At 32.7% G+C, this 15284-nt stretch overlaps 1 protein-coding gene across 1 annotated transcript in view; it reads left to right on the top strand.

The window, feature by feature from the left end:
- LRP1B (LDL receptor related protein 1B) overlaps positions 1–15284 on the top strand; it is a gene marked incomplete at both ends in the record, with an annotated part of 936568 nt that overhangs the window by 904179 nt on the left and 17105 nt on the right. The window contains 5 exon segments of the mRNA XM_083348746.1: positions 1076–1240; positions 5392–5553; positions 9610–9784; positions 13189–13293; positions 14544–14657. Coding sequence (XP_083204872.1) covers positions 1076–1240; positions 5392–5553; positions 9610–9784; positions 13189–13293; positions 14544–14657 — 721 coding nt within the window.

The raw sequence follows: 15284 nt of genomic DNA, 5'->3' as shown, positions 1-15284 counted from the left end.
ATGTCTAACATCTAAGTAAATGAATGCATTTTATTAAAGTAAAAAATGAAAAATGATATTCATTCTGATTAGTACCTGGCTTTTAAATTGTTGGCTTTTAAAGTTAAATCTACCTAAAAGTTGCATTCTATGATCTGAAGTTCCCTCCCACTAAGCTTACATATTTTAAATGACAACAGCACCTCTCAATTCTGTTATTTATTTATATACTATGCTTTTGCTCTTCTACAATCAAAAACCTTGAAGCAGCTTACAGGTTACATGAACAAAACAGCCATAGCGAGGCTAAAACCAAACAAATGAATCACAACAATGATAATAATAACCACATCAGTTTCCACATATAAATATAAAGACACAAAGTTGGCAAAGAAATAAATATTGCAGTTTACTAATATGACAGTTGGGAGTTGCATATTCAGTACATCTGAACATTATCAGTTTTGGAAAAATCTACTTCTGTTATGATGCTGCTACAACATTTTAATTCAACATCAGTGCACCAATCTGCTGTACCAATTATACTAAGATTAGATTTGTGCAAAGAATTTACAAAGAAAACTGGCACAAACAAAACACTTATATTCATAGCTTTAATGCTTTAATACTCGAAAGCTTGGTAACTTTCACAGCTCGGCATGCCAGTTCCCCATAACCATTCTTTTTGCAACTGATTCCAACTGAAGTGTTACCTGCATATGCAGAACGTTAATTCAGAATACCTAGGAGAGACTTCAAAGGAACTATGTCAAGGTTATTGGAGGTTAGTGCTACTTCAGTGCTTCAAGAATGATGTTTTGCTTATACCAATGTGCTATATGACTTATTTAGCAGAGTGCTTTGCAGAACTTTACTAGTTGCAAGGCCTTGAGCTGAAAAATTCAGCTGAATATGTTGTTCATAGGAATTATGAGCAGCGAACAAGACTGGATGGCTGCAAGGGATCTTGTATCCATTAATGCTCTTCTATCCTAGCAGTTTCTTTATTCTGGCTCTTTAAGTTCATCTCCTGGACGAACAATGATAATGATAATCATTTCCTGTCATGACCTTTGTGTTTATATCTTAAGTACAGATGAGACTTGTAAGCTGGCTTGTGAAAATGGAGGTAGATGTGTTATAAATGAAAAAGGTGACCAAAGATGTTATTGTTGGCCAAGTTATTCAGGAGACAGATGTGAAGTTAACCATTGTAACAATTATTGTCAGAATGGAGGAACATGCATAGCTTCGGTTCTTGGTAAATATTTTTTTTTTTAAATTTTCTCTATTTATTTATAGATTTATTTATTGTAGGCAATGGAAAACAGTTATTCTGTAGTTATATCATTACTATTAGCCATTAAAATTTCTGAGACTTATGACTAAGGCATAAAGCACTAAAACCCATATGATTTTGATTTTCTTCTAGAAAAAAGTGATAGTGACATGTAGAAAATTTGCTAGGAATGGCTTCCTCATTTTCCCTGCAATATGAGAGTGTAGAAACCTCACGTCCAGTGTCAAGGGTTATATGGCAGATTTGACAGAACTGCAATTCAGGCACTCATTTTTCCTCTTACCAACTACAAACATAATGGAAATTTTCCAAGGATTTACAGTTATTCCTCAAAATTTGCATAGTTCTGATCAATTAGATCAGACATGTCAAACACAAGGCCCGGGGGCCAAATCCGGCCCATGAAGTGGTTTCATGTGGCCCGCGAAGCCATCCTGGAAACAGTGAGGGAACGGCCCCCACTGCCTTGGCCCTGGCCCAGAGACCCTTCGTCCGCCAGAGACCCTCAGATCAGTCCCACTCCTGCCCAGGCCCCCATAGGCGCCCTTGATGCAAACGATGTAGAGCTGGCCACGCCAACCCAGTAGGCCATACACACTCTAGCCACACCCACCCAGTAGGCCACACCCACCCTGGCAATACCCACCCGGCCCCCTGAGGGCAACCGCAATGCTGATGCGGCCCTCAATGAAATTGAGTTTGACACCCCTGAATTAGATCATTCTAATCTAGCTACCTGTTCCCTAATTTATGATAGATAATTTTACATTATTTTTGCAGTGGTCAATGCCTGCAATAAAGATTTTTATTTGATTTAATATTTCTGTGTTCCGTGATGAAAATGTTAGCCTGCTATTAATGCCAAATGAGTCATGAGGGGCCAGTATAGCTAATGTTAAAGTCACTCTCACCTAAAGTAACAAATTGAGGTATTGAACTTGAAGAACAATATGGTGTTTCTACCTCTCTTCAAATTTGTCTCATAATATTAAAGACACATGAAATTATTTCTTAGAAACTGATTAACCTGGCATATTCAGCAATTCAGTACAGGCAAAAAAACAGAGTGAGATTGTCTAATAAGCTGAATGTGCTCAACAATCATTAAAACATAACATATATGTCTTTTTAACATATATTTAACTCCAGGATACAGATAACTATGTCAGAACATTAATTGACAAGAAATGAGGGCAGCTACCGTATATGTTCTCTTATAATGGTAATAGAAAAGATTATTCTTCACAGCAGATTAGTGCTTTTGGAAAGAATTGCAACAAAGAATGAGTGCCTATTAGATAGCAGGATGAGGATCCTAAAAAATGGTTGAGATGTGAAAAACTCTTTGTAAGTCCCATCCATATTTGATGCAACTTTTAATCTTTTAGGTAGAGAGCATACTGCAGAGGTTACTACCATAGTCACTACTTGTAGAATAGGGCAAAAGTTGACTGGTAAAATATTCCTTCATTGGTAGTTGATTTTGTGTAATGGTTATACTCTTAGATTATCTTAATAGAGAGCTGAAATACATGCCACCCCACTAAGTTTTCCCTTAGTTTACTAAATGATTGTGAGAGTATATTTCATTGATATCCTGTTAACTATATTGGCTGGCCAATAAAGGTTGTAGGAGGATTTGGGTATAGTATTTGCACTTAAGGTTGTACTGAATTGGGCATGTAAGGCGGCTAAATAAAACTAACACAATAGTAAGAAGGTTAAATAAATAACAAGGTAGCACAAAGGCAGAAAAAAAGGATAGAAAAATAGGCATACTTACCCAGAACAGAGAAGCTAGAAACAAGGCTAGCAGCAAAGCACATCCACCAACCAAAAAGAGGGAGTTTCAAACAACAAACTCATGGAACAGGTGACTGATACTATTGTAGTAGGCAATACATGTTCCATGTATGTGCTTATGCCAAAGGAATAGCCAAACTATACATGCATTAGATGCAAATTATGTGAACTACTACAGGAAAAAGTTAGGAACTTAGAGGCAACTCTAGCTAAATCCTAACGTATGAAAGAAAGTTCCACCCAATTGAACCAAATAACAAACAAATAACTCTCACAGGATTCGACCCTACTGATAAACCCCAGAAGACAAACTCAGGATCCAAAAAGATCTTGACAAGCTTAAACAATGGGCTTTATCCAACAAAATGAGTTTCAATGTGGAGAAAAGCAAAGTTTTACATCTAACAGGAAAAATCAAAGGTACAAGTACAAATTGGGCAAGACCTGGCTCAAAAACAGTAACTGTGAGAGGGACCTTGGAGTCCTAGTGGATTATCAGTTGACTATGAGCCAGCAGTATGCAGCAGCAACCAAAAAAGCTAATACAATCCTGGGTTTTATAAACAGAGGAATAAATTAAAATCACATGAAGTATTAGTACTGCTTTATAAAACCCTAGTAAGACCACACCTGGAATACTGCAGCCAATTTTGGTCATCATATCACAAAAAAGATGTTGAGAGTTTGGAAAAAAATCAGAGAAGAGCAGCTAAGATGATCAAAGGCCTGGAGACCAAAACATAGGAAGAACGACCGCAGGACTTGGGGTTGGCTAGTCTAAAGAAAAGAAAAAATAAGGGAGACATGGTAGCAGTATTCTAGTATCTGAGGGGCTGCCACAAGGAAGAGGGGGTCATGTTGTTCACCAGAGCACCAGAGGGAAAGATGAGAAACAATGGTTGGAAACTGATCAAAGAAAGAAGCAACCTGGAATTAAGGAGAAGCTTCCTGACAGAGGACAATCAACCAGTGGAACAGCTTGCCTCCAGAAATTGTGGGCGCTCCATCACTGGAGATTTTTAAGAAGAGACTAAACAATCACCTGTGTGAGATGGTGTAGGTTCTCCTGCTTGAGCAGGGGGCTGGACTAGAAGACCTCCAAGGTCCCTTCCAGCTCTGTTCTATTCTAATTCTGAATTGGATAGTGAATGGGGATTAAAAAGTAAAAAGCAGAGATTAGTAATGATTAAATTAAGATATCAAATAGCTAAATAGCTGAAGAACATAATTCTGGATAATGATGGTTTTTATTTTATAGCCTATTTACTTATTTACCTACTAAAACTTTCCCAATCAAATGTAAATTAAATTGCAGAATGATTATTTAAACTAATTACTAATGGCTCAATCCTCAGTCATTCCGATGAAAGTTTTTTTTTTAAATTTTATTATGCCCTGTTTCTGTACAAGTTCAAATGTTAAATATATTTGATTAGTAGATTTATGTTATAGTCGATACATTTTCAATGTTTACATATTATTGGGTGATATTCTTCTTAATCAAAGTTGCTCTGTCGTTTGATTTTCTGTAAGTTGGAAATCAGTCTGTAAATACACTATTATATTACTAGTATTAGTATTGCTAATTATTATAACGGGAAATAATTAAATTCACAGTAAGGCATTATTTGCTATATGAGGAGATAAAAGAATTGTAAGTTTTAGACTCATTATCTGTACACAAATTTTAATTAGTTGAATAAATTCCACTGACAAATTGTAGATTCAGTCATTCTTTTCTTATAGTTTACTGTTTGGGGAAATTCCATTGTGGATCTTATGGATAGCTTTAATTAAAATGTGTACATTTTCTTCAGATTTGGTAAAATAATATCTGAACACAGAAAATGTCATCAGTTAATTGAAACGTATATATGGAAAATGTAATTAAAACTCAAAATAATATGAGCTATTTTCAGATAAAACAAATTATTGTAATGGATTTTAAAGAAATTATAAAAAGCAAAATCAAGGGTTTTAAATCATATACAGTAGTTCTCATTCATTGACTACCTCATGTAGTAGCCAATTACAGTTATAACAATGATGAAAAGTAGGTTTATGTCCAATCCTTGCAATGATGACCTTTGCAGGTCTCTAACACACATAATTGCTTTGCTTAACAATCAATTTCCAGTCCAAATTATCATTGCTAAATGAGGATTACTAGTAAATGTGTTTAAAATATTTATAGATGTTTTATGGTGCCAATTGATTTACAGTATCTATATTCTATAACACAGCAGTATGAATCAGAAAGGTGTACATAAGTAGAGCTACCCTACCAGATATTTCATTTTGTCTTGTAGGAAGACCTGCATGCATTTGTACACTGGGGTTTACAGGTCCAAATTGCAATAAAACAGTCTGCGATCATTTTTGTCAGAATGGAGGAACGTGCACTGTCACTGCTGGAAATCAGCCCCACTGTCAGTGTCAACCTGAACATACAGGGGACCGATGTCAAGATTGTAAGTACAGAATAAGTGGAGCATAATTAACAAAAATCAGAAGAACTGAACTGCTATTTTTTCAGTTTTTAAAATCAATCATTTGACAACATACTGTACAGTACATCCAGAATATATATATATGTACTGCTCAAAAAAATAAAGGGAACACAAGATAAGACATCCTACTATTAAATATAGTACATTGTGTTGTTTAAGTGTTCCCTTTATTTTTTGAGCAGTATATATATATATATATGTATGTGTGTGTATATATATGTATATATATGTATATGTATATATATATGTGTATATGTATATGTATATATGTGTGTGTGTGTGTGTGTGTGTGTATAGTGATTTAGTAATGTGTGTGTGTGTGTGTGTGTGTGTGTGTGAGAGAGAGAGAGAGAGAGAGAGAGAGAGAGAGAGAGAGAGAGAGAGAGAGAGAGAGTATAAAAAGTGCTTTTTCATTCTAGCACTACCTTATTCTTCGAATTGTAGTGCAGGTTCGCTGTGTACCCTTATGAAAAATAAATGAGAATACATACGCACACACAAAAAGTCTTTTTCACCATAAATTCTATTAACTTCTTCTTAATGCAGTGCAGACCAAAACTGAGAGAGAGAAGGTAGTTTCAAACAATAGAATTATGAATAAATTAATCTTCTTTTCTGCTGTACATTTAATTAATATGTAAGGGGAAAGTGAAGACAAAGCACTTCTTTGAAGTTCAATGGCAGCACTTGTATACCTAAACTTTGATGTAATCTGACTTATTAATAAGATCAGAGTTCCATTTATGATTTCTTAAAGTGTCATTAGATACCAGGTTAATCAAAATGTTTGTAAAGAATTTATGGACATTTGTTATTTTATTACATTGCTATTATGAATTCTGGGGGCACACAAGAAGTTCTGCAATTTCATAGTGAGTACTCTAAAAGTAATCATATGAATGTTCTTGATGGTAATCAGTGACTCATAGCCTGTTTCTTAAGAATATAACACAAAAGTATAGAAATATAGACCCCTCCAGTTATTCAGAAAAAAACATTTTTGAGTTCAGCGGGGTTATTTTTGTGCTCTCTGTTAAACTTTGACGGAAAATGTTATGAAAATTATTAGCAAGGAAAAAGGTGGGGCATTTTAAAAACCTAAGGAAAGAATTACACATAATTTTAAAGCGCTTTCAAAAATTAAGATGTGGGATGTAGCATCTGGAAGTAATATATTAGATGGAGTATCTGGAATACATCCCTATTATTATACAGTACTGGGAAAAATAAAATACATTTCACTGACATTGTTCTCATCTTACATGTTACAGTTCCATTTTCAGGAATACAGTTTAGAGAGGTTGCAGTATTCTTATATATCCACGTTTGTAGTATATGTATACATGCATGTCTATATGTATGCACAAATACCAAGGTTTATATATAATGAGCCTGAGACAAATTTTAACATGAACAGAAATACAAGGCTTAGCTTTTTCCTCCACAAAAAATGTGGGTATATTTAGATCATTTAGGAAGAGGAAGTTCAATCGGTTATTTTAGTGAAGCCAAGATTCTAGAATAACTTAGTCAGTTTCCACTTGTCTGCTTTCTTCAGCCTTCTAAATACAATTGTAGCACCTACTCTCAATTTATTTAAAGCCTTAGTCTCTGTAGAGCCTAATCATAGAATTACAGGACATTAGAAGCCAAGGCATCTAAAATTTAGGTTTTTACTGTCAGGTTCTGTTGTTGCTACACTAGTCCCAGGAGCTACAAGTACAAGTGTTCAAACTTAATTTTGATTTCTCTGTGGCAAATATGAATCTCACCACCATGCAATAATGTGACAAAGTTGATTTTCTGAAGGGATATAATTTAGTGGATCCCAGTTGTTGCTATCAATTGTTCAGTTGCTAGATATTTTCACTTGATATATTCTCAAGTTTCAATACAATAAAATGTAAAAGCTATAGCTCAGGGCTGAACCATGGAATCTGTGGTACTGTCTGAGCTTGGTTATTTAGGTAACATCATCAAGTAATGAAACATCTGCAAGTAAACAACCAAGCTGAACACTAAGAATTTTGTAAACTACAAACCCTCAAAATGTTTATTCATTTATATATAAAATAAAATCCTGTTCTATATTTGATAGTTGATATATTTATAAGAGCCATGATGCATGTGCTTTTCTTTTTCAGTATCAAGTTAGTACCAAATTCAAGAATTGTCTAATATCTGGTATTGTACTTTTAAACAGCCATCTATTTGATGTGAAAAATTGACTGATGTCATGACGGAAATTACTACTTATTAATATAATAAAATTTCAGTATATAGAAAACCTTGTAAAAAGTATTATATTATCGTATTGCATTTAATAATGAGACCAACAAAAAAATTATCTGCATTGTGCACATTTAGTTTTATTGAAATCAACTGATCATCCTTCCATTTGGGAAATTATTAAATGTAATTTGGATATCTGAAAAACAAAATATCCTTCATTGCTGGTGATTCTGTTAAATAAGCAACATGAATCCTAATATCAGCTGCTTGCAATTCTGAAAATAATAGATCACATAAATCATGCATAAATGGACATACAGATTAAGAGAAAAAATATATTTACCTGAAACTTACCTAAAAAAAAATTGTTTCAGTCTCTGCAAACAGGCAGAAATAAATTCATTCATTCAAATGTAAAAGTAAAGGTGCAAAGTTATTTATTGTGTTATATACTATTGTGATACCTTTAAAATCTAAAAATATTATCTAAAATAATGAAATATATTAGATAACCCAATTCTATTAATGAACAAATATGAGAAAGGGATGATATTTATTTAAATTTTATAAAAATGTGATAATTTTTTCCTCTGATAGACAATATTAGAAAAGTACAGGATCATTGTGTTGCAGTTGCAAACTCTTCACACATATATAGGTAGTCCTTGACTTACGACTTCAATTGAGTCCAAAATTTCCATTGCTAAGCGAGGTAGTTGCAGTTATTAAGTGAGTTGTGTCTCTTTTTACTACCTTTTTGCTAGAGTTATTAAGTAAATCATTGCAGTTTTTAAGTGAATCATGCAGTCAATAAGCAAATCTGGTTTCCTCCATTGACTTTGCTTGTCAGAAGCTGGCGGGAAGGTTACAGATGGTGATCACATGACCCTGGGACAGTGCAACTGTCACAAATACATGCCAGATGCCAAGCACCTGAATTTTGATCATGTGATCCATTGGAATGCTGCAACTGTTTTAAGGGTGAAATTGATCATAAGTCACTTTTTTCAGTGCTGTTGTAACTTCATATGGTCACTAAATGAATAGTTGTAAGGAGAGAACTAACTGTATTGTATAATAAGAAAATTGCTTTAAAGACATAATTTATGTTGTGGTATTGCAATATTGTCCTATGAAAGGGCTATAATGGTGACAAAACAAAGACATGTTCTCATTTTGAGAAAACTACAGTTATAACACATGTTCTGAGCCACTACAGAACTGGAGTGCCAAATTGGGATGATATATTCATTTTTTTCTTAGATTTCCAGGAGTGGTTCACTAATGCCTGTAAACGGGAGGTCACCACTGTCTGTAAAAATATTTTGTTTCAGGGGGTTTTGTTTGTTTGTTTCCTTTTTGTTTTATTTTTTCATTGTGAAACAAGAATTCCTGTATGTTCCACATGCTTTAGATCAGATATCATTCTTCGATAGCTGGGGAAGGGGAAAAAATAATGGCAAATATTTAAAAAAAATCCATAAAGGAACGTCCTTGTGATTTGAGAAAAGGGACTTTTAAAAAATGTTTGAGAAATTTTTGACTCATTTTGAACATTTTCCCAAATAGATCTATTAGATTATACCTTTGAAATCAGTAAATATAAATGTGTTCATGTGTATAGTTCAGCTATATATGTGTCCTATAAAGAAAAAATATTTTATTGCTTTATAACTTATTAAAATAGCTATTGATTCAATCAATTTATTAATATGCTTATTAATATGCTTATAAGAGGATAACTGTATGGCATCTTATGGATGTATATGTGTGTATTCATTGCAGATATTTGCCACCATTATTGTGTTAATTCTGAATCTTGCATCATTGCTGATGATGGCAATGTAGAATGTTTCTGTCCTCTACAATATGAAGGCACAAAATGTGAAACAGACAAATGTGTAAAATGTCATGGAGGTCAGTGCATCATAGACAAGAAAAATGATGACATAATGTGCAAGTAAGTTAAAGCTGTGATAAATCGTGTAATTGAATAGCCAGAAATGTATAGTTTCCATATATTTGTAAATATTGGGTAAGCCAACATTATCGTTGATAGATCAAGACTTTGCATTGTCTGCAACTACATTAAGCTGAGCAGATATGAATTAGAATGAGATTATTTTAAAATATATAAAATGAACTATTATTCAGTCTTGTATAGAAATGAAAATTAGGATACTATGTAAGAAATATGGTAAAAAAGAGAAAACTTTATATATCTGTTAATCAAAAATCTATAACACATCTATAATTAATTCAGTAGATTTAATGAAATCAGAATAGTATGCCTTAATGTACAATTTGCAGTAGCCATCTGTGCTATTGTAAAATATGTGCATAGACATTATTGTGGGAAAATATTTTAATTATACATTATCCATATTGTAAATGTCCCATAGTAATTAATTTGTAGATAAAAATATTTATGTTTTGCCTTTTTGAAAAATTAATTAAAATCTGTATATGCCAGGTTTAATTCAATGGAAAACTAAAAGGGTAGAGAAAATATATACAAGAGTATTATGTAGTGCACTCTACTCTTGAATTTATTGTGAAATCTACCATGAATTAAATTTTAATATCATTTTTAGAAAATTCATGTTAATATCCGATTTGTTTCAATAAAACTGATAAACCTGATATTACTATCAGTTTTAGAATTGTTGCCTCTTATTAGCTATTGTAGAGCATATGAAGATTACATATGCTGTATAGTACATTTTTCATAATTTTTTGTTTTTTATTTTCTTTTATGAACAAGAATAAAATACAAAACGGAAAAATAGAAAAATGAACATCCAACACTAATAACGAGAAAAAAATATTCATGTGCACAAAAAAGCCTCAAATGCCAAATATTATCATTAAACATAAACATTAACATTAAACATAAACATAAAAACATTAAATATAAAAAATCCACCCAGGCTGGATGCTGAAAATAAAAAACCATCCCCTTACATAATGGGTCTACAAATAGTTATAACCTTATTTAATAAAACTACTGTATTAAATAAATATGTCAGATGAGGAAAACTCTGTTTAATAATCAAGTCTGCCCAAATGTAATTACATCATATATGTAAAAAAGGAAAAAAAGTCAATAGGTTAGCTCAACTATTACACTAATCTTCAAATCCTTCTGTTAACCATCTGTTATTGTATTTAACACATAGAAAGTCCACACACGGCTTCCAGTCTCTTATAAAGTTATCTAGTCCAGGGGTTCCCAATCCTTGGTCTGAGGCCCAATGCCAGACCACAACCCATTCAGAACTGGGCCGCAGAAATGGTGGGTAAGCATGCACATGCACACACACATGCAAAGCTGCATTTGTGAAAGTGGTACATGCACATGAAACCATCTCCTTTCCCCAACCACACAACCCCACCAGAATAGTCAATAGTTGGCATCAATTTTCATTTCCAATGCTTAGCAAGTATAATCCTAGCAGCGGTCACCATGTAAAGAAACAGTGTCTCAGACTGCTTTTCAGTTGGTTTATCCATAGTACCTAAAAGAAAAACTTCAGGTTTAATTCATATCTATAGTTTAAATATTTTCTGCATTATCATTATTATGCTTATCTAGTATGTTTTAACATGTTTACAAAACTACCACATACGATAAAATGTACCTGGATTTTGATTATATTTTCAACACTTGTTAGAAATCCCTATATATATTTTTGCTTGTCTCTCTGGGATCAAATACCAATGATACATCATTTTATAAAAATATTTTTTCAGACTATAATTCCAAGTAAATTTTAAACTATTAATCCATGCATTCTCCATTTATCTAACATTATACTCAAAAAAATTGACCATTTTACCATACAATCTTTGACATATTCATCTTCCAAATTCACCTTAAGTAACATTTTATATACTTTAGCGATCAAGTGCTGATCTCCAGAACTTGATATCCAATTCAGATTTAATTCCTGCAAAAGAACAACTTTTTTATTAAATTTAAATCTTTCAAAAAATCTATAATAATTACACCAATCACAAACAAATCCTTCACTTAGTAGTTGTTCTCTTGTTACCTTAAGTCCCCCTTTTTCAAATACCGATAAATCTTGATATGTCATCTATCTACATTCTAATAACATCTCTTTTCTATGTAGTGCTTCATGGGCTGATACCCAAAGTAGACACTTTGTCAGCCAATTTTCTTTTATATTTCCACCATACATGCCTAACTGATTGCCTAATGATATCATTCTTAATACCAAGGTTAACTTTTACTTTGTCATATCACAAGTAATCATACCACCCAAATCTCAAGTCAGAACCTTCAAGGTCTAACAACTTTACATTTTTCAAAGTTATCCAATCTTTTAACCATACCAAACAACAAGCATCATAATATAATCTAACCCAGGCCTCCTCTTCCTTTAGCATCCTGTAAAAGCTTATATTTAACTCTTTTTTATTTTGCCAAATAAATTTAAATATATTTAATCAATATCGGTATAGTCTGGAATAGAAGTAACATTGTAGGTAGTACATTCATTTTAATTACTGAAATTCTTCCTATCAATGACAAATCTAGTTTTTCCCATCTGTTTAAGTGTAACTTTATCTCCTTCCATCTTTTAACATAATTATCTTTATATATCTTAGAATTTTCATCAGTAAGAATCAGCCCCAAGTACTGTGCCATTTTCACAATTTTAAAACCAGCTTTAATTTCCAATGTCTTCAGATCTTCCACATTAGCATTCTTGATCAATATTGCCATTTTTTATTATTTATTTTTAAGCCCACCATTTCTCCAAATATTTTAATCTTCCTCACATCATATTCAATATTCTCTAGCAGGTCTTGCACAATCAATTATTTTTTGTTACTTCTGTGTCATTAAACTATCAGTGGGGCCTGGCCACAGTAGGGCATGAGAACAAAGAAACAGAGATGGAAATCATTCATATTTCTACTCCCTTGACAATAATGTTATTAGTGAGATAAATATCTTGTGTTATATAAATATGCATGCTTTTAAGTTGTCAGGTTATTAACAGTAAGTAAAGCTATTGTTTCTGGTCACTACTACTGAACAACGAAATGTTCAACATCTATTATAACAACTACTCCCTAAGCCAAGGCCTCTGATCTTGCTGCATAATTAGTTGAGCATAGCAAACATATAATTGAACTCTCTTTGTTCAATATAACAAACATACAACTGATTAAGTAACCATGCTAAGTTAAGCTGAGCAGCCTGTAATAGCTTTCTTCATTAACCATGGAAAGTAATTTAATATGCTATTAAAACAATAGAATGACTGAAGCACCCCATTCATCAGTAGTGGCATAGTTAACAATGACATGTTTTCCTCCCACAAATCATAGCTGCACAAACGGAAAAATTGCAACCAGCTGCCAATTATGTGATGGCTATTGCTACAATGGTGCGACTTGCCAGTTGGATATAGAGACAAATATACCTGTCTGTCTGTGAGTATCATGAAATAATTTGGACATCTTTATATCCACGATTCCTAATGCCACTTTGCCAACATAATTTCTTCTTTCAGAGTGATGCTGTGATAATGACATTTTGCTCCAGGTTTGGTTTTGGTTTTGACAATTTTCAATGGCAAGGATAGGAGAATGACACCCCTAAGTACATGATACTATTTCTATGTTATCTATTTTGATCATTATATAGACTGCATTACTTAGAGATGTAGGCATATTTATTTGTTGTTCAAAGATAAATATATATATTATGAATATATTTATGAATAACATTTGCAAGGAGTAGTATTGTACTAAGTAGTATTGTACTTAGAAGTAGTATTGTACTAAGGAAGCATTTAAAACCCAAATTTTAAAATTAATTCTTAAATCATAGTGGTCCATATGATGTGACTTTTTGGTACGTAATCTTTAAACATATATTGCAATTGTGTTATGGTAATTATAAAAGTACATATCATTCTTGTAAAAGGTTCTGTGTGAAATAAGTTTAAAATGAGTGTCCTAATTTTAACGTATGTGAAACATTTCAATATCATTGTCCTTGGAGTGCTCATTAAAATAATCCATAGTTGTTCTGATATAAGAAAAGATTGTCAGATATTTGGATGTAATGATATTCTTCCAAATTCATCATTGCTGGATGATGAATAAACAAATGTGTTTGTTTATTACAAATTATTCAAGAATTAAGGACTGCAACATGTGCTTCCATGAGAGCAGATTATATTTGCCTTCATTGGGCAGGATCATAATTCTAATATGGGCGCAGTGACTGCATGTGAAATTATTAGCTTCCCTTCTTTGTCTTGGATAATACCCTGATAAATTGGGGCACTATTAAGTATAGAATGTCAGTGTACTCAATTGGTCAGAAACCTGAATCAGTTCAGAATTTAGGTAATGTTCAGCCATGGATATTTGAAGACTAGAGATAGTCCTTAATCTCTCTTGGCCAGCAATTATCAGGCACTGCAAAGCGCCTGCTTGCTGTCTGCCATAACAAAAGAAGGATCAACTTGATTCTGTTGAGTCCTGTGCCAGTTCTATGTTTCCCAAGCTATCAGTAAGATTTAATAAACACTAATAGTGTGGACTTACCATGATCAGTGGAGCATATTTGCTTATTGTGCTTTTTCTCAGCTGTGTATTTGCATTTAAAAGATATTCAGCAAAAAAAGGTAGAATATTTATTTATTTAGCTGTATTTTACTGAAATTCTGCAGATGCTCTGTGGGGTTTAAAAATCAGCGCTGTGACCAGAAAGTGAACCCTTGTGATTACTACTGTCAGAATGAGGGAATTTGCACTTTAACTGCGTTTAATGAACCAAGATGCAAGTAGGTTTAACCTTCCACTTAATGCTGCACATTTTGTGATATCATTTCAGGCCACAGTTCATTGGTTCAGATCATGTACATCCATATCATCTCGCAACTTTTTCTTAATCTCAGGGTTCATTTGTGTAATAAAATGTAGTTGTTTGAAATCTTGCTAATGACTATATTAAAAGATACAACATTGGATGTAACATTGCCTTATTATTAAGACAAAATATTATATTATATAATGAAAGGATATGACATCAGGACCTTTAGAAAACAACCTGTCTTTAAATAGAACAATGTTTTTTTATAGAAAAGGCAAATTATATACAAAATCATCATATACCATTCTAAAACCTGACACTCTCATTCTAGAATATGCTAGTTAATAGAACAAGTAGACAATTTATCAGCTGTTGAAGTGATGAATATCTTTGTGAATGTAATAAGAAATTAATTTTAAAAAGCAATTACCACAATAACAGCAAATTAACAGAGCTTTCTTAATCTTTTCACTATCAAGAATTTATTTACCATTGTATGTATGTTTCAGGAAGAAATAGGTTTCCTATATATCAATGTTCCTCAGGAAATAAAACTACATTCATCTTGATTAATTTTCCATTTTTTTAAATAAATCAT

This window comes from Vipera ursinii (genome assembly GCF_947247035.1).
Source record: "Vipera ursinii genome assembly, chromosome: 1".
Classification (NCBI taxonomy): domain Eukaryota; kingdom Metazoa; phylum Chordata; class Lepidosauria; order Squamata; family Viperidae; genus Vipera; species Vipera ursinii.
This window is presented reverse-complemented; position numbering and strand designations above follow the sequence as displayed.